The sequence below is a fragment of the Sinohyriopsis cumingii genome, chromosome 17, assembly GCF_028554795.1.
Source record: "Sinohyriopsis cumingii isolate HCF-2022 chromosome 17, ASM2855479v2, whole genome shotgun sequence".
NCBI lineage: Eukaryota > Metazoa > Mollusca > Bivalvia > Unionida > Unionidae > Sinohyriopsis > Sinohyriopsis cumingii.
The window spans coordinates 32697049-32723045 of NC_142977.1; the positions used below are offsets into that span (position 1 = coordinate 32697049).

Genomic DNA, 25997 nt, shown 5'->3' on the forward strand with positions numbered 1-25997 from the left:
TTCACTAATGGGGCACAAATCCCCCTGAATGGGTGTTCATATCAGCCTGGGCCTTCACTAATGGGGCACAAATCCCCCTGAATGGGTGTTCATATCAGCCTTGGCCTTCACTAATGGGGCACAAATCCCCTTAATGGGTGTTCATACCAGCCTGGGCCTTCACTAATGGGGCACTAAATCCCCAGATTGTGTGTTCATATCAGCCTTGGCCTTCACTAATGGGGCACAAATCCCCCTTAATGGGTGTTCATACCAGCCTGGGCCTTCACTAATGGGGCATTAATGCCTCTGAATGGGTGTTCATACAAGCCTGGACCTTCACTAATGGGACAATAATGCCTCTGAATGGGTGTTCATATCAGCCTGGGCCTTCACTAATGGAGCACAAATCCCTCAGAATGGGTGTTCATATCAGCATGGGCTTTCACTAACGGGGCACTAATCTCTCTGGATGTGTGTTCCTATCAGCATGTGCTTTCACTAACCAGGCACTAATCCCCCTGAATCGATGTTCATACTAGCATGGGCTTTTACTAATGGGGCATTAATCTCTCTGACTGGGTGTTCATATCTGCATTGTGCTTCACAAATGGGGCACTAATCCCCCTGAATGGATATTCTTATCAAGATGGCATTTCACACTGACTTCCTAATTATGTCCAATTGGGTCGATATGAAAATTTTGGCCTTCAGATATGTAATATGGCTGCCATGGCAGTTTTATTAATAAATCTTGTTATTGTACCTGAAAACAGGTGGTGATATCAATATATATATTGGTCCTAAACAAAAATGTTGCCAATATAACAGTCATCATGGCCACCACAGTGGCCATCTTGAATTTTTTTTTATTGCTGATCTTCCTTGTTCACTAGTCAGATCAACATGATTTTTCACTAAAGACCTATAATCTATCATTGAAAAGTTGAAAAAGTGGGAGAATCCCTTGAGAAGTCCTAAATTTGCATTGAAGGCTGTTATAAAGCCATTGGATTTTGCTAATAATTGACTTAGTACTGTTAAGTGTTTCATTTTGACCTGTTTAATCCTTTCGGGGAGAATTGCACATCAGCAATAGTTTAATCCTTCATTTTATTACACATTTCATTTTTTGGATACCTTTGGTATTATTCCTTGTTTTATGGGCAGTGTTTGATATGTTTTTACTTGAATTTCACAAAGCATAATTTAGGTGTCACCACCAGTAAACCAGTCAGTTTAAGCATGGTGAATATAAATTCAATTGTTGCCTTCAACAATGGAAAAATTCATGTTCCACTGCAGATTATCATAGATCCCCAATACTCATGGATTTGAGAGTTCAGAAGAGATCATGGCAATGTGTGATTTGTGTAGTATGTTAATAGAGTTGGTGAAAATGGGGGACTGTGCCATTTTCTCATTATTTAGAAGTATATAAAAAAAGTACAGCAACTGTGATCATGCACTTTGGAATTCTCTGAACAGTCAAAGATGACCATTAGTAAAGAATTTATCACAAATTTTTCAGTCAAAAGAGGAGGGTTTTTTAAATGTAGATACAGATTCTGAGAAAAATTATATGTCAGCTACATATTCTCTCTATTCATCTTGATGCAGCAGGTGATTACAACCCATGTTTTTGACCCTCCCATGCAATCACAACTCCCTCTTATGCAGTCACAGCTAAAGATTCAAAGACTAATACATTGAAAGCCAAGTGCTTTGAACAGACACTTCTAACAGTATCAAGTCTTGTTGTTTGTATAAGTGAGACGAATCCATTGCAAAACTGTTTAAGAGATGTTTCAACATTGCAGTTGCGTCAGAATTTTCATATTGAAGAGGAAAACTTTTTACTTGGCAACTTGCATCCTTTGATAATAGCAGAACATCTTGGAAAAGAGTGCAAGGAAATGGTATTATTTTGTAGTACTGGTTGAAGACCCAATAAATAAAAAGACATGTTAAGAAGACATATTCATACCCAATAATGGCAAACTTAAGTTACAACAAGGAATTTAGGAACCCAGTTCAGGGTTCATTCTAAGCTACACCCTTGCACCAGTGACCCTAATATTTTTATTTGGCTTAAGTAAGTTCCTTCAGGAGTGCCGTTTGGGCACATAAAATGAAGATAAAAGTTTGAAATGGCCAAACTCATCTACGTTTTAACCATCAGTAATGATTTAACTGGTTGACAGGGGAGTTAACATGTAAGAGTTGCTTCCCTTTGTCTATGCAAGCTGTCCTTTTCAGGATGGCTGGATTCTGAGGTAGCAAAGAGAGTTATTCTAATGTAATGTGATCAGGTAAGCATTACATGCAAAACCTAATGTTATTTGAATGATAAAATTGCCTTGCCTTAAAAAATGAAATCCAGGATATCTGTTCGACCTAGTATAATACGCTGCAATGACCCACAAAAGAGCGTTTACCCACAATGTTTCACAAGTTTTAATTTTTTTGCAGCTTTTCTCATGAATCCTAAACAGAACAGCTTCTTTTTCTTTCAACCTCTTCAAATTTCACCACTATCAGCCTTGGCTTATGATTACCACATACAGGTGCTCTTTTGGTTAAAATGTTTGTTAGTGTTAAGGTCAAGGTCTTCATTCATCTAAAATATGCTTCTCTTTTCATTCTGTCTTTGATTCAGGATCATTGTTTTAAGTAACTTTTATTTTCTATATAATCTATTTTGTCCTCAATTTAGTTTTATTTTCTATATAATCTATTTTGTCCTCAATATAGTTTTATTTTCTATATAATCTATGTTGTCCTCAATTTAGTTTTATTTTCTATATTGTCCATTTTTCCTCAATTTAGTTTTATTTTCTATATAGTCTATGTTGTCCTCAATTTAGTTTTATTTTCTATATTGTCCATTTTTCCTCAATTTAGTTTTATTTTCTATATAATCTATTTTGTCCTCAATATAGTTTTATTTTCTATATTGTCCATTTTGTCCTCAATATAGTTTTATTTTCTATATTGTCCATTTTGTCCCCAATATAGTTTTATTTTCTATATTGTCCATTTTTCCTCAATTTAGTTTTATTTTCTATATAATCTATTTTGTCCTCAATATAGTTTTATTTTCTATATTGTCCATTTTGTCCTCAATATAGTTTTATTTTCTATATTGTCCATTTTTCCTCAATTTAGTTTTATTTTCTATATAATCTGTTTTGTCCTCAATATAGTTTTATTTTCTATATTGTCCATTTTGTCCTCAATATAGTTTTATTTTCTATATAGTCTATTTTGTCCTCAATTTAGTTTTTTATCTGCATAGTCCATTTTGTCCTCAGGTTGGTTTTATTTTCTATGTTGTCCATTTTGTCCTCAAATTAGTTTTATTTGCTATATAGTCCATTTTGTCCTCAATTTAGTTTTATTTTAACAATTGATTTTCTTCTGAATTATTTGTTTTTCATGCCTTAGTTCAGAAAAAGTATTGTGAATTGCCTGATTTAGTACAGCATAATTCCTGTTTTGCTACTTGTTCTGGACTTTGGTAATAACAGTCCTATCATGCAGTATAATTGAGTGTTTATACATTCATTTTCCGTTACTAAACAGATCACCAGTCTCATTTATACATAATTGTAACTAAATTGAAATGGCAGAGAAACTGGGTCTTCGGACTTGAATTGGACTCCATGCCCACCATATAAAGAGAACAGAGTTGACCAGCAGGATTTTTGAAACACAGCTATATGATCTCCATGTGTCTTCATACCTTTCCTTGCATTTCCAGTGTTGAATCAATGTATCATTGCCCTCCACAACCCCAAAGGAGTTTCCATTATTCAAGATTTTACATCAGTTCACTCACACATTTAAAAGCATGTTTCTGTATTAGTCAACAGGTGGAATATAGCTGACAAATACATGCGAGTCGGCATTGTTTTTCCTTGAAACTCTATCTTGTGAGATTGGATAGGAATATTGAGACAGTTTTAAGATTTATCCTTTTCTTGTTATGTGAGTTAATTATAAAATATTTTGACTTGTTTAACAGTTTTAAGTTTTGAAAATATTGTAGAAACAGTGTTGATGGTTTAAGTCCCCATTGAGAGCTATCCCAGTATATATAATAATCCAGACCCGTCATTCTGGTGACCCCAGGACTATGTAAACAACATTTTACAGATAATAATAATAATAATAATAGCTATAAACAACATTTCAGATAATAAAAAAATAATAATAATAATAATGCTGTATATATTCATGTAGAAGCCCATTCATGTATAAGCCGACCCCCAAAGTCAGCAGGTATAAACACTAAAAAGTGCATGACCCGCATATAAGCCAACTTACAACTCCGAGGCATCTCAAGATGCATGAGGTAAGTACTAAATGCATTTATTTAGGCAAACTTGTCTTTAAAAAATTACATATATACTTTATCTCAAGGTTGGCGTGCATGATTATTAAAAAGAAATGGTATAAACTTGTTTGAAAAGTAATTTATTTAATTTTCTTATTTCTTAATGTTTCTGCCTAATTTAGATTTGTGTATAATTTGATTGAACGATGACAAGAATTTAGCAATCACGAGTTCCTGTAACACTACCTTTCCCTTTTGACTCGATTATTGTTTGTTTATGCATTATTGCATTGGATATTTTATATCAGTGCACCAGTAATTACATTTTTACTTTGCTTTGAAACTGTAAATACCTAAACTCATTAAAATGTAATCCTAGTATGACAACACAATGAACAAACAATATGGTTTGATTCAACGCTTAAAATTAGGCTACTGGGGCCCCGGGTTGGGTCTAACGCTCTCTGTTATGGATCACTGCCATCTCACCTCTGTCTGCGTGGGTTAGAGTCTCGGATTCAGCCAATGTGAGAATGCTTGCCAGAGCTTCTCGAGGGTCGTGGTTCTTTCTGGGGATTTCTGGGTTCTTCCTCCACCATTAATAGTGGCCACCATGTATAGCCTACAACAGACAAAAACAATTAGGCTACTGAAATATTTACATAATGGTGCCACCGCATGTACATTGTAGGTTTGATTATGCGCTGAATTAAGTACAGTCAAGTCTTGGGCACCACTGTGCTCAACTTTTATGATATCTCCAAAATACAATAATAAAGTTTCGGAAATAAAGCTTCGAAAAATATGCTAATACTGTAAAAGCTGAATTTGTAGTTTGCTTTGATGTAAGCGACCTTACACCATACCTGTCAACTTTCATGCTGGGAGGGAAGAAAACCTCCCAATTTTTTGGGTTGCTCACACCTGCCTACCAATTTCATAATATCTTCCAATTTTTGCAGAGAACTCCTGATTATTACATTATGTCTTTTATTTTCATTTCTTCTGAAAAGGAAAAGTCCTAATGTTCTGTTGTATCACCTGTGAATTATTGTTGTGACGAAATAATTATTTTAGTATAAAGATTTTGCTTCTTCACTAAAGAGAATGTTAAGTTTAAACATTATTCATGTAAATTAATGATTTTTTTTACCTCAACAATAATACAAAAAAAATAAAAGAAACCAGGACAAAAAAAGAAACTTCAACAATAAAATTGTCCACAATTAATTTCAATCCCAAGAATGATCACTATGAATGCTGTAACTCCATATGCTATAGCTCCATTCCCACGAAAGAAACTTACACTAGTGAACACCTGGCATTTTTATACTGTTTATACCATGTTAAACTGGTATAGTTACCGGTCAAATTCCCTCTTATCACAAGCCAGTTTCAGGGTTTTAATGATTAACTGGCCTGTTCTGGTGTCGTAAAACAAAAGATGAATTTGCCGACTATCAATATAGGAGACACCAAAACATCAAGCTTTTCATTGTATGGAAAGTTATGTTTGTTCAGATAAAACACAAAACTAAAATTGATTGATGTTGATCTTAGTTGATCTTTATGAGAATTTTAGCCTTTATTATTACCACTCTTCGTGAAAATTTAAATTATGATGGTTATGTGCCTTGTACAAATAAATGTTCATGCATTTTTTTAAATATTACCTCTATTTGTAGGATTGCTTATATCATTGAAAATGAGTAACTCATTAGCGCATGATTCAACGTAAATGAAACAGCTTTTAAGGACTAGCTGAAATGTTATCTGTCTGGAAGAATGCAATTTGGTCGAAACAATGAATAAAGCAAAATCTGCTTATAATATATTTGGGAATAAGTAAGGATTTAAGTGATGCTATGCACGCTTTGCACTGTGTAAGTACTGCACATTATAGTTCAGCATGGTCTCCCTGGTAAACTCAGCTGGCCCACAAATTATGAAGTCAATATTTACCTTTATTTAACTTTGTGTTGGAGAAATCAGAAAATATGCACATGCAAAAAAAATAGCAAAATCAATCATAGTACTTTATAACAGTTTAATAATTGTTGGGTCACCAAAAGTTACATGCCTATGTCTTAGGAAACAGAAAAAAATTATTGTTTCATTCCCCAAGATTTACAGCCATTACAGTAGTCAACAAAAAGACCTAAAAACTGTCAAGCTTACACATTGGCCTGCGGATAAGTCGACACCCATCTTTATTTTTTCCTAAATTATTTGGCTTATACGTGAGTATATACAGTAGTAATGACAATAATAATAATAATAAAAATAATAATGTGAAAAACACATCAGTAAACTATTTTGCTGCAGATTTTGGTTTGTTTTTGTTCCTTAATATAGCAGCACAGTCGTCTTGCAAGCTCACATATTCACCACCAACTACATATATATGGTCATATGGACCGAAATTGTAGTTCATTTTGTCATATTAAAGGTTTCACTCTTAAGTCATCAATACAGATTGTATCTCCTGATGGACTAAGCATGTAATTTGCTGACATGTGCATTGACGTTCCTATAGTTCAGACTTGGGGAATAAAACTAAATTTTACTCCCATTTGTCAATTTGGGCCAATAAATTCAAGACTTTCTTGCCTATATACATTTTGACTCATCCAAAATGTCTGGCTCTCCAAAAGAAAAATGAAACTAAGGACTCTAAGATGTCTGTTGTCTCATTTATTTCGAAAAAAGAATTTCACAATGAGCATGCCATTTGTTTATCTGTATTCAGCCATGGCTGACCAATCTGCCATTTCAGCAGAAAATACCTTGACCGATTTTCTTCGTACTCCTGCTTTTTGCTACCTAATCTTGGTTTTCTTTGGAGGTTTGAAGATCACCACATGATAAGCAGACTGGCAATGGTTGACAGATTAACTAGATTTGATTCAATGCATTTCAGTAATATCCATATTTATGTTATGTTTATGGTAATGATATTATAAAAAGGAATCCAGTCATCATACAAGGATTTCCTCAGTGGAATTCCCTGTTGTACCTGTCATGTAGTTCGAATGTGACAAATCATCAGAGCTCATCCTTTACTTGTGAAATGAAATTCCAACAGATTGTACACTTCAAATTTAAGCATAAAAGAAAAAATACAACTTTTGCAGGGCTAAGGAGATTAAAAACACTTTTTTGTTTACAACTTCTCACTTCCTGAGTCGGGTGAGTACAGGTCAATTTTGCTTTTTATGATCCTTTGTTGACCTGCATTTAATTGGTCAAGAGCCAAGCTGCAGCCTTTTGGTATATGAACTTAGAATGTGCAATTACATCGAAACTGTCCTAAACTGGACAGTGGAACTAAATACTGGCTGTGATTTATGGAGGTGGCCAGTATACAGAAGTTTGATCATCATAAAAATAGTTTTGTTGGGATCAAATTATGTAGCTCATTTTTGCAGAAAAAGTTAAGAATTGCCTATTCAGGGAGGTTTCACTGTATTATAAGCTTTACAGATGTTTTCCACTGACAAACTATTCAGGTTATACATGTATATGTTGAAGATAATAAGATGTTTCAACAGTTAAATTTTAACTTTAAAGAATGTTTTTGTCTTTTTTCTAGGTTATCTGCTGGGGAGTGAGGACTACTACACACACTGTAGGTGTGATGGGCGTTTATGTGGGACAGATTTAAGGAACAACATGGACCCAGTCTATAATGAGACTGGACACTATTCCACCCATTTATTTACGCAGAAAGCCATTGATATTGTCAACAACTATGATGCATCCAAGGTAAAGTCTTGTCCAAAGATTTTATTGACCAATTTCAAAGCTTCACCTATCTGTCTGTTAGTGTATGCAAAATCCAATGTTACCAGTTGGGCTTCTGCATAGTAACTTGTCCACCATTGGTAGTTACTAAACTGGATGACTGGCACTGGAGGGTAAGAATGTACCCTGTAAATCTTGGGATCAAAAGTCTAAATGTTAACATCATAGGGACTGAAAGAAGAAAAATTATTTATTTCTTGACGATAACATGGGTTTTCGACCATATACATTTAGCAAATTTTATGGATTGATGGCACTTGAGTTAAGGAAGAACCTTTAAAAGTCCAAAAGGTCAAAGGTTAGTGCCACTCAGACAGAAAGAAGAATAATAGTTTATGCACAGTAACATGAGTTCTTTATTATCTGTATTTACCAAACTTTTAGAATGGTTTACACTTAGGGTGGGGATGAATACATTTGATTTGGGAGTCAAAAGTTCAAAAGGCAAGGTCACTGACTGGAAGAATAAAAATGGTTTCTTCACAGTGACTTGAGTTTTCCATCATATGATAATAATAATAATAATGAGGACTTTGTATTGCGCCTAATCTTTAGAAGCTCTAAGCACTTTACAACATTAGACAACACCTATAACATAAAAAAACATATATAATGATATTATTACAGAAAACAAACACCATGAAATTAGAAAACATAAAAACATGCTGTAAATATTTAAGGTAGGGAACATTATTAGGTCTTTAAGTTTGTTCTTGCAGTCGAAATAAATGAGTTTTAAGAGCACTCTTGAATAGGATCACTGTGTCTTTGTGTCTAAGTTCAGTGGGCAATTCATTCCTTGTTGCTTGGTCCTGGTATGCAAAAGAACGTTGTCCATATGACTTCATTTTCGTAGTGGGAATAATGAGTACCATATTTACCGCATGTGTTTGGACACCATAAATTAATTTTAAAAGTATTTTTTTGTGCACTGTATGTTCTGGGACACATCGTTTTTTGCGAGTCTTAAGTTGTGGGACATATTTTAAATCATTCAAAAAATACATGTCGGAAATTGCAATCTAACTGAAATTTTATTTTTTGAATATAAAACTGTACTTGAGATAAAACTCTTTATTCCACTGCAGCAGCATCTCATCAACACAACCCTTCTCCAGTACACGTACAGTGTATTATTTTGGTACATGAATACTTTTTTAACTTTCTCATACCGTGAAAAATTGTTGGAGGCATCACACCACCTGAAGTGGAAACTGCAAGAACAAAAGGAAGATTTTTTTTCAAATCTGCACTAGTCTTGCTAATTCTCACTTTTGATGCCCATCTTATCGTCAGTCCATCCATGAATGCGATCAAAGTACACTAGAGTTTCATCCATGTTAATGATCATATTGTCGGCGAAATGATCTGTTTCTCTTCTGGCCATCACGAATTCATCACGTGATTTTATTTTCTCCAAATCTTCTGGATGATGCTGGGCCATCGATGTTCGCACACGAAGCACTATATTGTGCAACTTTAAAAACTGTTCCATTATTTTACTTTATTGTCAAACTTTTTGTGAATACTGTTGAAAAGGAACCAAAGTTAGCTTCCATATCTCGGCCGTCTTTGTATATTCAAAGCTAAAAAGATAAATCGGCACACTTAAAGGGATCCAGTAGTCGGCATCTGAGGTCAGCTTGCTTTGCAATAAAATAACCGTTGTATTGATATCCTTTAAAATAATTCGGCTTCCGAGTCCAAAGTCAGCTTCCAACGTCGGCTTGCTTTGTAATAAAAATAACCTTTGTCTTTGATGTCCTGTCGGCAAGTTCAAAGAAGTTTACTGCTGGCTGCCAGTTATGTTTATTTACCACCAGGGCTTATATGTACTTGGCATCTTTAGTAATAATTAATACAAAGGTGCACTGATGTCTGCGGGTAAATATTAATATCAAATATCAATGATACTTATATAACCCGCGCTGGCGAAAAGATTGTCACTTGCACTCAAGTGAATGTGTTTTAAAATAATGATTTTTATCTGCGAGATACTGGCATACAGTATAGTTCTCTTCTGGCCTTAATGAATTCGTCATATGATTTTATTTTCTCCAAACGTATCTCATCCGTCTTTGTATATTCAAAAAAAAAAAAAAAAAAAATCGGCTCACTTCACAGAATCCATAGTCAACTTCGGATGTTGGCTTGCTTTGCAATAAAATAACCTTTGTATTTATATCCGTTTCAAAATAAAGTAACCGGGGTCGGCTTCTGAGATCGCCTGCTTTGTAATAAAAATAACCTTTTGTCTTTGATGTCCTGTCGGTAGGTTCAAAGAGGGAGTTAACTGCTTGCTGCCAGTCGTGTTTATTCACCACCAGGGCTTATATGTGCTTGGTATAGTAAGGATAATTATGAAACCCTAGCTGGTGAAAAGACTGTCACTTGCACTCAAGTGAATGTGTTTTCCAATGATGATTTTTTTTTTGCGAGATATTGTCATACAGTAGACCTGGATATAATTCAATCTTGATTATTTTGTACCCAACACCGTGTCATGCATGAATGGCATCTTCAAGATATCAGTTGACTATTTCCCTCTTGTATGCGATTTTGTTGGCTCCAGTTTTCAGTCGGACAACATGTTCAAACCATTGAGCACAACCACACACAATTGTTTCTCAGTGTTCATGTCAGTGAACAACATGGTTTCGGACATAATTGATACACGCTACAGTATGGAAGCCTACGCTACTTATACGGATTTCGTGGAAATATTTTATTCTTTAATGCTCATGTTGAAAAAGGAATAAATGATAACAACACAAGGTTAGTTTCTTTCTTTTTATTATCAATTAGGCGTCTTATTTATCTGTTTTATTGTTTTATTGCGACGTGCAGTGGGGGGGGGGCACAAATGCAATACAAATTTATTTCGTTTCTTAAGTCTTGGGACATATGACCAAAGTGAAAAAATGTTTCACCATAAGTTCTGGGACAGGAAAGAAAAATAATTATTTTATCATGTCCCAACATATGCGGTAAATACGGTATACGATTGGCAGAAGAGGAGCATAAGGTATCTTGCTGGTGTATACACATGAGTGAGGTCGAATAGGTATGTTGGACTTGAGTCCGTCACTGAAACGTAGCACAGAGAACAAATTTTGTGTTTGATTCTGGATCGAATGGATAGCCATTATAGGGTACAGAGCAGCGGGGAGGTGTGTTCTGATCGTGGTACTCTAAGTATGATCCGAGCAGCTGTGTTTTGAACTTTTTTAAGTTTCTGAAGTAGATATTGAGATGAACCAGACAGAATTGAGTTACAATAGTCCAGTCTTGAAAGTACTAATGAACATACAAATGTTTTAGTGGCATCAGCTGAAAGATATTTGCAAATGGAGCTGATGCGTTTCAGCTCAAGATATGCAGCCTTGCATATGTTCGTGACATGTTGGTGCTTGTTGTTGTTGTTGTTCTAGGGTTTAACGCCATTTTTCAGCACAAGATAGGCTATACATGGCGGCCAGTATAACTGGCGGAGGAAGAACCCTGGAAAACCCAGGGAAGAACCACCGACCCACGAGAAGCTACCGACAGGCTTTCCCACGTACCAACGTTAGCCGAGCCTTGGACTCGAACCCACGCAGACAGAGGTGAGATGGCAGTGATCCGTAACGGAGAGCGCTTTAGACCACTTGGCCACTCGGGGCCCTGACATGTTGGTGCAACATGAGAGTACTGTCCAGAGTGACACCCAGGTTTCATACTGACCATGTGAATTTAATGTTGGTGTTACTGATATTTATTGTTTGAGGTAAAGGCTGTGACTGAGAAAGTCTTTGTATTGTGATCAGAATGGCCTCAGTTTTATCATCATTCACCTGTAGCTTGTTACATGTTATCCATGATTTCACATCAGAAATGCACCTTTCTACACCTTGGATGGTAGCATCAACTTCAGTTGGGTGGCTAGATTTGTATATTTGATGTCGGTAGCGTACAATTGGTGAGACACTGGATGATGATCTATGACACTTGAGAGCAGCTTGGTGTATAGAATGAAGAAAACAGGTCCAAGAACAGATCCCTGTGGAACACCACGACATAGATTAACTGGGCTGGTGTGTATTCCATTTGCAGATACAATTTGTATCCTGTTGACCAAGTACATGATGGAGTCGGTGAAGTAATATATCATGGTCTATTGTGTCAAATGTTGCAGACAAATCAAGGAGGGTGAGGACTGTAATCTTTCCGCTATCCAAAGCAGAGAGAATGTCATTAACTACTTTTAGAAGAGTAGTTTCAGTACTGTGGCAAGGGCGATATGCAGATTGTACATTGCTAAAAAGACTGTTTGAATTCTAAGATTTTTTATATGAATGGGAGATTAGAAACTGGGTGGTAGTTCTTTCAATCGTTATGGTCGAGTGTTGGTTTCTTCAGCAGAGGCTTTACAATTGCGGTTTTGAAAAATTATTGGAATTCCCTGGATGAGAGAGAGGTATTAATAACATTAGTTAGTGAAGGCAATACTGGATCTAAGAACTCAAGCAGTAGTAATGTTGGAATTGGATCAAGTTCACATGACTTTGGTGCACTCTTCATCATGATTGTACGTATGAAATCCATCGAGACAGGTTCAAATGCTGCTAATGGTTGCCACTGAAATTCTGTATCCCAAATGTATGGTGACAACAAGTCGATTGAAATTGTGTTGTTAGGCTTATCTCTAATGGTTTGTACTTTGCCACGGAAGAAATTTGCAAACAGGTCTGGAAGGTCGACTAGAGAGAAGGTAGTTGGAAGTGGCGTACATTTGTTCCTTGACAATAGCATGTTAGTAATATCGAAGAGCTCTTTGCAGCTGGAACTTTCCATGATCTTAGTACTGTAATGGGCTGAGTTTCTTACATGGACTATGTTTGTGACGTTCTTCTTAGCGGCTTCATGGATTTGTTTATGAATAGTGAGTCTGGTGGAAAGCCAAAGCCTCTGAGCTTTACAGCGGTCTCTTTTAGCAGTGCAAAGCTTTTCCCTAACACTGCTATACCATGGAGAACACTTTTGAATTGATACTCTGCATTTGGTGACTGGGGCATATTAGTCCAGCAATGAACGCACTGTAAGAGAAAAATGGTCTTCACACAATAATGTTAGTTCTACATCAAATGCGTGGACCAAAATTTCTGGTTGGCTTGCATTTACAGCATGGAAGAAGCCTTTTGATTTTGTTCAAAGATACAGGTCATTGAATACTAGGTAGGTTACACTTAAAATATTATGTCCTACTTTACTAATCTTGTGCAGTTTTTAACATAAATGCTGAATGGTTTTATTTCATGTGGTGATATTGACTTTTAAAAAACCTGCTCCACCAAATATTAGAGTCATCATGATGTCTGACAAGTAAAATGCACATACCTGTCAACTTGAATGGGTTACCCATAATTTTTACTCCTTTTTTTTTCATTTTCGTCAGTGTATGGCTGTACAACCATTTAGTACATTTTTTCCTGATCAAAATTCATGGTTTTGTTTCTCAATTTGTACAATTTTTTTTTTAAACAAGGGAATCTGGATGTAAAAAGATTTTTAAATTGAGCACAATACAGAATCTTTTCTTTATCTATGTGCAAGCAACGTGGGGATAACTCTGATATGCTTTGGAAATCAATTTAAGTCAGAAATGCTGAAATTGGGTTAAGTTGAAGTATCCTTCTTTAATGAAACGAATAAAAATATATTAATATTGAAGAAAGTGTTAAGATAGCTTCATTTTGTTCAAGATTTTTATGATCCTTTTAACCAATTTTTGTATTTCTCTCTTCCATCACATTCCAGCCAACTTTAATGTAGGCCAATGGAACTTGAAAATATGTCCAACTGCTTGTCTGGGAATTTTAATTTATTAGGAAAAAGACATCAGTGTAAGAAAAGTCTGACTAAAACATTATAACTTGAATTTGTAGAAAAATGCCGATATGGGATGCCAAGTGTGTGAGATATTCCTGAAATTTTTTCAATGTTAGTTGACATCTGAACAAGCTACACAGCACTGTTATTGGGCATTAAGAACTCAGTGCCCAAAAAATAAATACAGGTCGAAGTCTTACATTGTAGAACTAAGGGTTTATGGGGAAAAAATATAAATATGTAATAATGAAAATTCGTTTTTCAAAATACATTGCACGTATCTTTTTTTTACTAGTAGTGACACTTTAGTTATTGAGTTGCTTTGCACCTGGAAAATGAGTTTGAGGATTATTGCAACACAGTATCATCCACATATAAAGAAAATAGGACTCTCTTGCCCTTTGGGCAATTAGGACTATACCTTGCCCATTAGGGCATATCTAGTGATGTAAGCCTACACATTTTCATCTTGACCATGAAGATATATACTTTAAAAATAAATGAGTATACCATGTTACGACAGCCTTGTTCATAGCTATCCCCAAGCTTTTTATAAGATAATTTTGGATTATGTTATCCTGTCTTTATCGACATGTATGTGTGTATGAGTAATGCTGTAAAACTTCTCATTCATCATTTGAGATAGATGCTTCAAAACATTTCCATTTTCATTCACCTTGGAGATAGAGACTTAAGAGTTTGGCAAACTCATTTCACTTGAGGTAGAGACTTCATACTTTGGCATACAATTGTGAGTCGTATGTAGATGTGCACAGTGGTTTTAAAATTTGAATTCATCCTCTAAATATGGAGCAAGAGGGGACAGGGATGTTTACATTATGCATAAAGTGTATTGACATTTTTCGTGTGTAGCTGACGAGATTTACACCATCAGACATAGTTATTATACATGAAATGAATCAGTCTTAAATGATTTTTGCAAATTGTAAGACTTATGATCATTTTTCAGGCAGAAAGAATTTATGATAACAGACTTGAAAGTCACATGAAAGGGAGATTAAGGGTGAATACATTTACAGTTAACACACCAGATAGTGTTCCACATCATTTTGTATTTATTTATTTGTTTTCTTTATAGCCCCTTTTCATATACCTGGCTTACCAAGCAGTTCATGAGCCCATGCAGGTGCCAGACAGCTACCTGGACAAATACCAACACATCATGGACAGAGACAGGAGGATTTATGCAGGCAAATTGTCAAAGGGAGCTAACTCAATACAATGTTGTAAAACCAGAAAAATGAAAAATCGTATTGAATAAATATTTTTATCAAATGTATGTTCTACAGTGTAGCACTGCAAGTGTACTTTATATTAGCTTTTAGAATATATACAGTGTGACCCCATTAAAGCACACTCTGCTATAACATGAATTCGGATATAACATGATTATGGCATGGTTCCCAAAATTCCATATACATGTATTTTCTCATACCCCTCAAAAATTTCTTTCTTAAAAGTACAAAAAAACGTAAAAAGTTGATTATTTATTATTATTGTGGGAAAGAGATCATGTATCAATAATACAAGATGATTGTTGCATGGCTCCTGAAATTTTATATCTGTTTTTCTTGTACATGAGAAACTAGTTTTTCCTCCTTAAAAGTACAAAAATAACGTCCAAAAAGTTTATTCAGGGATCGTGAAGGGCTTGGCTAACGTTGCAAATTGCGATTTTTTTTCCTTATTGTCAGCAAAATGTACCATCTTTTTTTGTTGTTGGTGATGTTGATGGCTGTTTAAACATGTATATACAACCATTGGTTTGGAGTGGAGAAATTCAGAAGCCCCATGAAAGGAAGCTGCAAATTTGACATAAAGTACACTGAAATTGATCGTTATTATATGAACAAATTCTTTTTCCCATGTTTACAAACCATTTTAACAGTGCATTGTTATATCATAATCCCCTTATCATGACATCTAGCATGAGTACTGTATGCCGTGATATATCTGCTTTTTTTGTTGTTAACACTTCTGGTAACGTAGATCAACAGACAAGGCATTATCTCATAATCTGTCTTTTGTTGGATGTTCAGCCACCAGCTAGTAATTAATATATTTACATAGACTGGCATTTTTATGTGGATGGTAAGTAAAATTCCTTTTCTTTTCAATCAGAATTAGATCCTTCAGAACACTCACATTTTCTGTAGTAATCCATATCATCAGACCAAAAACCTGCATCTGTTGACCCCTTTTTAAATTTCTGATGCATGTATGGAAGGCAACTTCATTCCACTACCACAAATATACCCCCCCCAAAAAAAAAAATAATAGGCATGGATGAACAGGAGTTACAATCGACCAAACGACAGCCAATCTCTTTTTTAAAAAGATACCGAGATAAAATAGTTTGCTGAATTTATTATTTAAAAAAACATTACCTTTGAAGCATCGATTGTTATGAAAACATGCTAAGCAAATGGGAAAAAACTCAGTCTCAGTCATGCAATACAATTATCTTTTATGTTGCCACCACCCTAAGAAGCAGGCATTTGTTTGGTTCTCCAAAGACGTCCATTAGCGGTGACTTCAATAACGCGTGCACCCTTTATCAAAGAGAGCTGACTAGAATCTTCAATAAAAACAAAGAAACTTCCTTCAAAGGAAGTCAGTACCAAACTTAAATAAAAGCAATGGAATCTGATGGATTGTTTCATTTTCCAAACGTGACTGGAACACGTTTGCTGTGCCGCAAAATTTTCCTTTTTGCAGGAAAAAAGTTTATATTAACAAATGCCACTGACAGCAGTTTAAAATGCAAACTAGCTTTTACCGACTTGGGACGTACTGAAAAGCAAATGTGCTTCATCATTCCTTTACGTGACTGTGCTATTTTTTCCCCACTGAATTGAGACCTTTATGACCTGTGACACAACTGAATATTTTAAATCTGCGTGTGTGCATATTTTCAGTTGAATTACTTGTATTGTGAATTCAATGTATTTTTTTAGATTTGTGGGTGAGTACACACTGTTGATACTCTATATTCGTGCTATACATTAGACATGTATATATAAAAAGTACACGTGTATATGTACCAGTGCAGGGCTGAGCAAATTTTTTTTTTACCACTAGTCCAGGATAAGTGGTTAGAGAAAATTCACTAGTCCCACCTTTCTCTTCACTAGTCCCATCTTACTAGTCACTAGTCCCACCTTATTTTTCACTGGTCCCAAAATGGTAATCACTTGCTGAGATTTGGTGAGACATATGTGCCTAATCCATAGAAAAAACAATCAAAACGATATACAACATAATTATTTCTTAAAAGAATTTAATTTTTCAAGAACATTGGTTGTTATACATTTGACTTCTTCAGGTTCATGTATATATGTTTTAGCTGATGGATTTGAAAATATGTCCATGTATATGTCTGCCACCTGCACCAGTACTAAGCCAGCAGTTGATAGCTGTGTCTGGGTTAAAGTCCTCAAGCTCTGGTCCATTTGCAGAAATGTTTATTAGCATTTGTAAACTCTTTTGGTTTAAGGAATTCCTTAAAGAAGTCTTGATTAAGTTCATTGAACTAAATCCTCGTTCACACTCAGAAATAGCTACCGCACACTCAGTATCCGTCTCATGTTTAATCCCTCCATTTTCAAACAAATGTACCTTCGCCGAATCGCCGTTATTACCTTACTTGTGAAAATAATTTAACAAACTCATTTTATCCACAGAGTAACTATCAGCTTGCTTGACAACTACTTCTAAAGTGATCATAACATCAATTTTCTCTTTTAAATACAAACTGAAACAGCTCATTAATTAGCGTAATTGTTTTGCTTCAAACACAATATAGCACATGGAAGTTAATCATCTGTATAATCAATTTTAATTAAAGAATCATTACTGTCATTTAATCAGTTCATATAGGAAACCAACACTGATGTCGGTAAAGTACCTTTCATTAATTTAATTACACTGACTTGCTGGATTAAAATCATAGTGAGCCGCTCGTTATGATCTAGATTGAGTAAACTCTTTGCAACAAAACCACTTACAACACTGCTAATTGATCATACTGGCTTTCTTTTGTTTAACGTGTTTTGATTTGCCGATAATTTGGTCGCTTAGCCCAATATGCAGTCAAACAGTAAAAGGATGTGAATGTATACACGAAAAGGAGTAGAATCAAGTATTCAGTATGCCCAGAGGGCATGATTGGCCAAATAAAGGCAGATATAGTGATTAAAGCACAAAAATAAGGACTAGCCCAACGTTTTCAAAAAGCACTTGTCCTGGACTAGCAACTTGGAAAATTTTATTTGTCTGACTTCAAAAATGACTAGCCCGGGATGTCGGGCTATGGGATTTGCTCAGCCCTGCAGTGCATGGTTCTCTGAATAAAGTAAAATATTATATATGCCTTCTTTGTTTTCACTACAGGTGTATTTCTCATTTAATATTCATCGATTTAAGATGGCAGCTATGCCAATGAAGCATGTGTTTTTGCGCTTGCATTTATTACATACCCCCCCCCCCCACGGAGAAATAAAATTTCTTTTTGTAATTTTTGAATTCATTGTGTGTTGCAACCTAATGAATGCATGAAAATCTGTGCCCTAAAAATCAGTGCTCAAAAATAGAGTGAATTATTTTTACAAAAATTATCAAATTTTGACACCTGAGGTAAGATATCTATTCCATGTTGATGCACTGGCAGGGGATAGGGGGCCATAATTAAAATTTAGACTTATAAGTCTTGGATTGGATAATGCAAAGAAAATGTTCTCAATTTTTTAATTTTGTTCTTATGTGTATGTAAAACTGGGCAACTTAAAGGAAATTTGCCTTGTCTAGCAATAAGTTTTAGTTGTCCAGGCTAGTTGGGCTAGGAAATTGTTGTCCTTTGATGCACATGATTGGTTACTATGACAGTTGTATGGCATATAATGTTACCCTAATCTGTTCATCACTCATTTAAACCTAAGGTCAGTTTTCAGGCGCTATGGTGGGACACCCATGTTCCAAGATCACATTTCTAGTTTCATTTTTGTCCCTCTGCAAACTTTATCATATTGGCAGAACATGATTGTCCCTCTGTGAACTGTGTCATAATGGCAGAACATGATTGTCCCTCTGTGAACCGTGTCATATTGGCAGAACATGATTGTCCCTTTATCAACTGTGTCAGTGGCAAAACAGGAATGTCCCTCACTGAGCTGTGTCATAATGGCAGAGCAGGAATTTCCTCTGTGAATTGTATCATAATTGGAGAACAAGAATGTCCCTCTGTGAACTGTGTAATATTGACAGAACAGGAATGTCCCTCAGTGAACTGTGTGATATTGACAGAACAGTAATATCCCCCTGTAAATTGTGTCATATTGACAGAACAGGAATGTCCCTCTGTGAACTGTGTAATATTGACAGAACAGGAATGTCCCTCTGTGAACTGTCATATTGGCAGAACAGGAATGTCCCACAGTGAACTGTGTGATATTGACAGAACAGGAATGTCCCTTTGTGAGCTATGTGATATTGACAGAACAGGAATGTCCCTCGTGAACTGTTTCATATTTACAGGACAGGAATGTCTCTGTGAATTGTGTCATATTGGCAGACCAGGAATGTCCCTCTGTGAACTGTGTCATTTTGGCAGAACTTGGTTGTTCATCTGTAAACTGTGTCATATTGGCTGCAGTGATTAATCTAATGTGGTAAACAATTATGAACATTACAGATTGTGCAGTACCCATGGCAACATTTCGATGGAGAAATATATATACCGATGGAAAAATAGGTTGAATTCTGTATACCACTTATTAAAGAAGGGAGACTAAAGATGAAAGAAAACCACATGACTTCAACTTGGATTCAAGCCAGTAATTTAATTCACATTTCTTTGACCAACTCTCTAGACTTCTCAGCTTCTGGTGCTTACACTTTGATAAGTTCAGAGATTCCATAAATAAAAAGAAGAGCAAGAAAATGAATATCATTTATTTAGTTATCATAGACCTCTCCATATTTGCATGTAAATTTAGTGGACAAAATATACAGTTTAAAAAGTATTGTGCACATATGCACATATGCTGTGGTCTAAGGTTGACATTGCCCGGGGTGGGAGTGGGAGACAAGCGCCCCAATCCTCCAAAATGCCCCATACGGCCTGCGTCTCCTACTGCCTCTGTCAACTAAAATCCAGCTCCTGGCCTTCGCAAGTGGCTTAGATCTGAAGCCCGGCAGACCATGTTTTCTACTAACAGGAGAAGGGGTGAAGGCGGCCCACTGGCGCCTTAAAACCAGTTGCTTCGGGTAGATGGGACTCGTAAACCTTGGATGGTAGCTCATCTAGGAGAAGGAAAACTCCGATTCCAAACCTCTGCTGCCTTGTGGCTATACCCACTCAGGGGAAAGGCTAAGGGAGTAAACCCCGACAGAAAATCCGGAGATGGAGTCCCTAAGGCGGTATGACATTGACTTCAACGTCATTCCGGCAACTCCTGCGACGCCGTTGGTGCCAAGCTGTATCGGCATTCGTCGTTCCCTTGGGCACACCAGCTGCGTGGAGAGGGGGGATCTGCTGCATGGGCAACAGCTGATTCTCCATACCACCCTGCCCAGGCTTCATAGCTCCACTGGAGAGGACACTCCAGCGTCGTCGTACGGCGTCGGCACAACACGAGAAGTAGCAGTTTACCGGTTCTAAGTCAAAGCTCGATTGGCGTAGAGCTTGGCGCCAGGGGTTACTTCTGACGGTGGGAGAGATCATCAGGTCTCACTGGACAGCTACCGCCCGCCTCAAGCTGGGCAGCCCCCAGTCAGTAAGGTGCTGCCCGCCATGGCCTGCCTGCTTCACTGGGTGCGTGGAGCTTAGAGAACCATCTCGACAAGTGGGCCACAAAACTCTGCACCAGGAAAGACTAAAAGAAGAAATAAACAGACTCCAACTCTTCGTTTTGCAACCTGGAACATCAGGACCATGTGTCCTGGATTGACCACTGACCTACAGCAGATCGACGATGCACGGAAGACTGCCGTCATTGACAGAGAACTCTCCCAACTGAACATCGACATTGCCTGCCTCCAGGAGACCCGACTGGCTGACAGCGGCACCATCAGGGAAGCCAATTACACATTCTTTTGGCAGGGGAAGCCCTTGGATGAACCTAGGCAGCATGGTGTAGGCTTTGCCGTCAAGAACACGCTAATCGCCTTCATTGAACCTCCATCATCAGGTACTGAGAGAATCCTTGCCCTCCGGCTGTCAACATCCTTAGGCCCGGTCAACATCTTCAGTGTGTACGCCCCAACCCTCTACTCCACCTACGAGGAGAAAGACAAGTTTTATGAGGCTCTGGATCAGGCAATATCCAGTGTCCCCAACAATGAAAGCCTTTACTTACTAGGAGACTTCAATGCTAGAGTGGGAGCTGACCATGAGGCCTGGTCCACCTGTCTCGGTTTTTACGGAAGGGGCAAGATCAACGAGAATGGTCAGCGACTGCTGGAGATGTGCTGCTCCCACAGCCTATGTGTGACAAACACTTTCTTCAAATGCAAGGAGATCCACCAGGTGTCGTGGAGACACCCACGTTCACGCCACTGGCACCAGCTAGACCTCGTCATCACCAGGCGTGCAGAACTGGCCAGTGTCCTCCTTACCCGCAGCTACCACAGTGCCGATTGTGACACGGACCATTCCCTCATGGCCAGCAAGGTGCGAATATTACCCAAGAAGCTGCACCACGCCAAGAAGAAGTGTCACCCATGTATCAACACCTACTGTGCAAGCAACCCAGAGAAAACACAGCAGTTCATCAGCAAACTGAAGGAAGCCCACACCAAAGTGACACCTGATGACACCATTGATTCCAAGTGGTCCCATATCCGTGACTCTGTGTACAAATCAGCCATCACAGCTTACGGGAAGAGGGAGCGAAAGAATGTCAACTGGTATGAGGCAAACTGGGAGGAGATGGAGCCCGTGACTGAGGCAAAGAGGAAAGCCCTTCTGGCATACAAGGCTGCACCTAGCCCCAGAACACTACAAGCCCTCAGGATTGCAAGGAATAACGCCCAGAAGACCGCCCGCCGCTGTGCCAACACCTACTGGCTGAACCTTTGCAACAGTATACAGACAGCTGCTGACACCGGGGATACAAGAGGAATGTATGAGGGTATCAAAAAAGCGACAGGCCCCCCCAGCTACAAGACCGCCCCTCTCAAGTCCAAGACGGGCGAAGTCATCACAGACCAGGGGAAACAACTGCAGCGATGGGTTGAGCACTATCTTGAGCTATATGCAACCCAAAACAATGTCACTGGAACTGCCCTGGACGCCATTCCAGACCTGCCTGTCATGGAGGAGCTAGACACACAGCCCACCCTGGAAGAGCTCGGAAAAGCCATCGATTGCCTTGCCTGTGGGAAGGCTCCTGGAAGCGACGGCATTCCGCCTGAAGTCCTCAAGAGCGGAAAACCAGCACTGCTCCAGCCCCTACACACACTCCTCTGCCTTTGCTGGGAACAGGGATACATCCCACAGGACATGCGTGATGCCAACATCGTCACTTTGTACAAAAACAAAGGAGACCGTAGCGACTGCAACAACTATCGGGGCATCTCCCTCCTCAGCATCGTCGGAAAGGCCTTCGCCCGTGTTGCCTTGGCACGCTTGCAGATCCTAGCCTCCCGCGTCTACCCAGAATCCCAGTGTGGATTTCGAGCCGGCAGGTCAACTGTAGACATGATCTTCTCACTACGTCAGCTGCAGGAGAAGTGTCGCGAGCAGCGGATGCCCCTCTACATTGCCTTCATAGACCTGACGAAGGCGTTTGACATGGTTAGTCGGAGTGGACTCTTCAGACTCCTGCAGAAGATCGGCTGCCCCCCACGTCTGCTTGCTGTCATTATGTCGTTCCACAAGAACATGCACAGCACAGTGTGCTTCAATGGCGCAACATCTGAAGCATTCCCAGTCGTTAGCGGAGTCAAACAAGGCTGTGTCCTTGCACCGACGCTCTTTGCCATCTTCTTCTCCATGCTTCTCCAGTACGCATTCAAGGACTGCAGCGAGGGAGTGTACATCCATACCAGGGCTGACGGCAAGCTGTTCAACATCGCCCGTCTCCGTGCTAAGACTAAAGTCACAGAGGTACTCATCCGTGAATTGCTCTTTGCCGACGATGCAGCCTTGACATCACACACGGAAGATGGACTCCAGCAGCTGGTATGCTGCCTCTCCCATGCATGTAAGGAATTTGGACTGACCATCAGTTTGAAGAAAACAAATGTCATGGCACAGGACACAGACTCCCCTCCCTCTGTCTCCATCGATGGGTACAATTTGGAAGTTGTCGAGAACTTCACATACCTCGGGTCTAACATCTCCAGCTCACTCTCCATTGATTCTGAGGTGGGCGGCAGGATTGCCAAGGCAGCAGCAGTGATGGCCAGACTTAACCAGAGGGTCTGGAACAACCCCAACCTCACAGAGAAGACCAAACTGCGTGTCTACCAAGCGTGCGTGCTCAGCTCACTTCTCTACAGCAGCGAAACATGGACCACCTATGCAAGACACGAGAGGAAACTCAACAGCTTCCACCTGCGATGTCTGCGGCGCATTCTGCACATCCAGTGGCAGGACAAAGTACCCAACACAGAGGTTCTAGAACGAGCCAACATGAACAGCATGTTCTCCATACTCAGCGAGAGGCACCTTCGCTGGCTCGGCCATGTCAAGAGAATGGACCCAGGTCGCATTCCCAAGGACCTGTTATATGGGGAGTTAGCAGAAGGTGCACGACCAACTGGACGACCACATCTGCGCTACAAAGATGTTTGCAAGAAGGATATGAAGACAGCAAACATCAATGTCAACGACTGGGAGAGCTGTGCAAACAACCGTTCCAGCTGGCGTCTAGCTGTCAGGCAGGGAGTTCAAAATGCAGAGGAAAAGAGAAGAATAAAGCAAGCTGAAAAGAGAGCTAAAAAGAAGGATAAGCAAAAGCTTACTTTGGAGCTATGCCATCGTCTCTCGTAGACGGACGGATGCCAAGGCACATATGCACAATTACCTAATCATCCATTGTTTGTCCATTTTCCATCCTGCCATTAGCACAAGTCTGTTATCACTACTTATTCCAAACTACCAGGAGGATTGCCAAGAAAGTTTACACATCCACAGGTCTAGTTATCCTTAAATGAAAATGTTTCTGCTTGACATTCATTATGATAGCCACAGTGGCCATCTTGAAAAATGTATGGTCATATCTGAATTGGATTTTTAAGAAAGATCTGCTATTCCTGTATGAAATGACAACAGTCTTACATCCAATATGGCTGCCACAGCAGCCTTCTAGAAGATTTTGCTGTTGCTAGTGCACTGGGATATATGGTTTTTCAACTTTAGGTTTTAACCTAAAGACTTCTTAATAGGTCTGGTTGTTTCTAAATTAAAATGGTGCTGCTCAGACATCCAGTATGGCCACCTTGGCAGCCATCTTGAAAATCTTATCATCACTAACCAGAACTCTTCTTACAGAACCTAGTAGATTGTAAATGTAAATGGTACTGATCTGACTTCCAATATGCCACCTTAAAATTATATTATTGCTTCTTCTGATGAAAAGTTAGTTATGTTGCATGCTGCTTTCTTCAAAAGACTTCTTATGATATCTGACTGAAACTGTTGCCAATCTTACATCAGATAAGGCACTCAGATGGCCATCTTGAAAATCTTGTCATCACTACCCCATCTGAATGGATGGTCATATTGATACAGGATTTTCACTGGAACTCTTGTGGTATTTTGCTGGACCTAAGTGAAAATGGTGCCCATATTAAATCCAATATGGCCACTTTGTGACTGTCTTGAACGTTTTATTACTTAGGAACATCGGGGATGATTTTAGCTCCCAGCAGTTGAAGCAATGGTCTTATCGCAGAATACTGGAGAAAAAAAATTCTGACAGTAGAGCATCAGTCACTTTGAGAAACCTTTGCTACATTGAGCAATTCCTTATGAGTGTTTAGTTTGTGTGGATGTTGTTAGTCATTGGAGAACAGGAGAGATTTTGATTGAAGGTTTGAAATAATATTGCCAGTGAACACTCATTAAAAAAAGAGATTGGTAAGCTTAAATGGAAATTAATCCAGCATGAAAACATACAATTTAAAATGTTAGAACTTTTGTACACTCAATATAAAATAATGTTTGCATGGTCATTGCTTTAAAATACTTTTAAATGCATTAAAGTTGATCTGTTTAATAATTATTTTTTCTTCAACAAATCTAACTTTTTTTTAACCTATCTCATGTTTTTAATCTGAAACAGGAATGGTGGCTGCCATGGATGAGGGTATTGGTAACCTTACAGAAGCTTTTAAGGCAAAGGGGCTATGGAACAACACTCTACTTGTTTTCTCCACAGGTAAAATCTTATTAATTTCTGCACTGATAAGAAAAGGTAGAGGTTTAGTGGTTCTGTCACTAAAAAGTTCCTATTTAAATCAGACATCAATTTTACAGTTTGACTTGTGGGGGTGAAGTGATAGACATGTGCCGTGTATCAATATGATTCACGATACATCTCGATACACATATGAACTTTATGGTCTTTCCATCTTTGGAAGGTAGGTGTTGCTCTTTTGTATATGTTGGCATACTAGTTTTATTTCCAGTACGCAGATTACAGATAGACATGTAGTTATCATATGTTTATATGCAGTTCTCATCAATGACAAGATAACAGACTACCTTTTGGTTGTGAGCGAGTTTTTTTCAACATTTTTGGCCATTTTATTGTGACTGCATTAAATTTACTTTATCCTCCAGGCCTTTTGTTTTTCATTCATGGATGCTCGAAAACATTATTACCAATTTCATGTCTCACTTAAACTTGGAGGACATTACAATGGTATCTTTGAAACAGAAGAAATAATGCAGTTTCCTTGTGCAAAGAAAATCTCATCTAGAACAAATCTGGGCATGGGAATGAGGATGAATACCAACAAACTCTATCACATTGTACTT

At 38.1% G+C, this 25997-nt stretch overlaps 1 protein-coding gene across 2 annotated transcripts in view; it reads left to right on the forward strand.

Annotated features, from left to right (window-relative positions):
- The window catches only part of LOC149778377 (arylsulfatase J-like), a 60169-nt gene that overhangs the window by 9450 nt on the left and 24722 nt on the right, over window positions 1-25997 (forward strand). For both annotated transcript variants that reach the window (XM_089939201.1, XM_089939200.1), the window contains exons 3-5: window positions 7911-8083; window positions 15090-15201; window positions 25300-25395. In XM_089939201.1, coding sequence (XP_089795327.1) covers window positions 7911-8083; window positions 15090-15201; window positions 25300-25395 — 381 coding nt within the window. The remainder of the gene's footprint in view (window positions 1-7910; window positions 8084-15089; window positions 15202-25299; window positions 25396-25997) is intronic.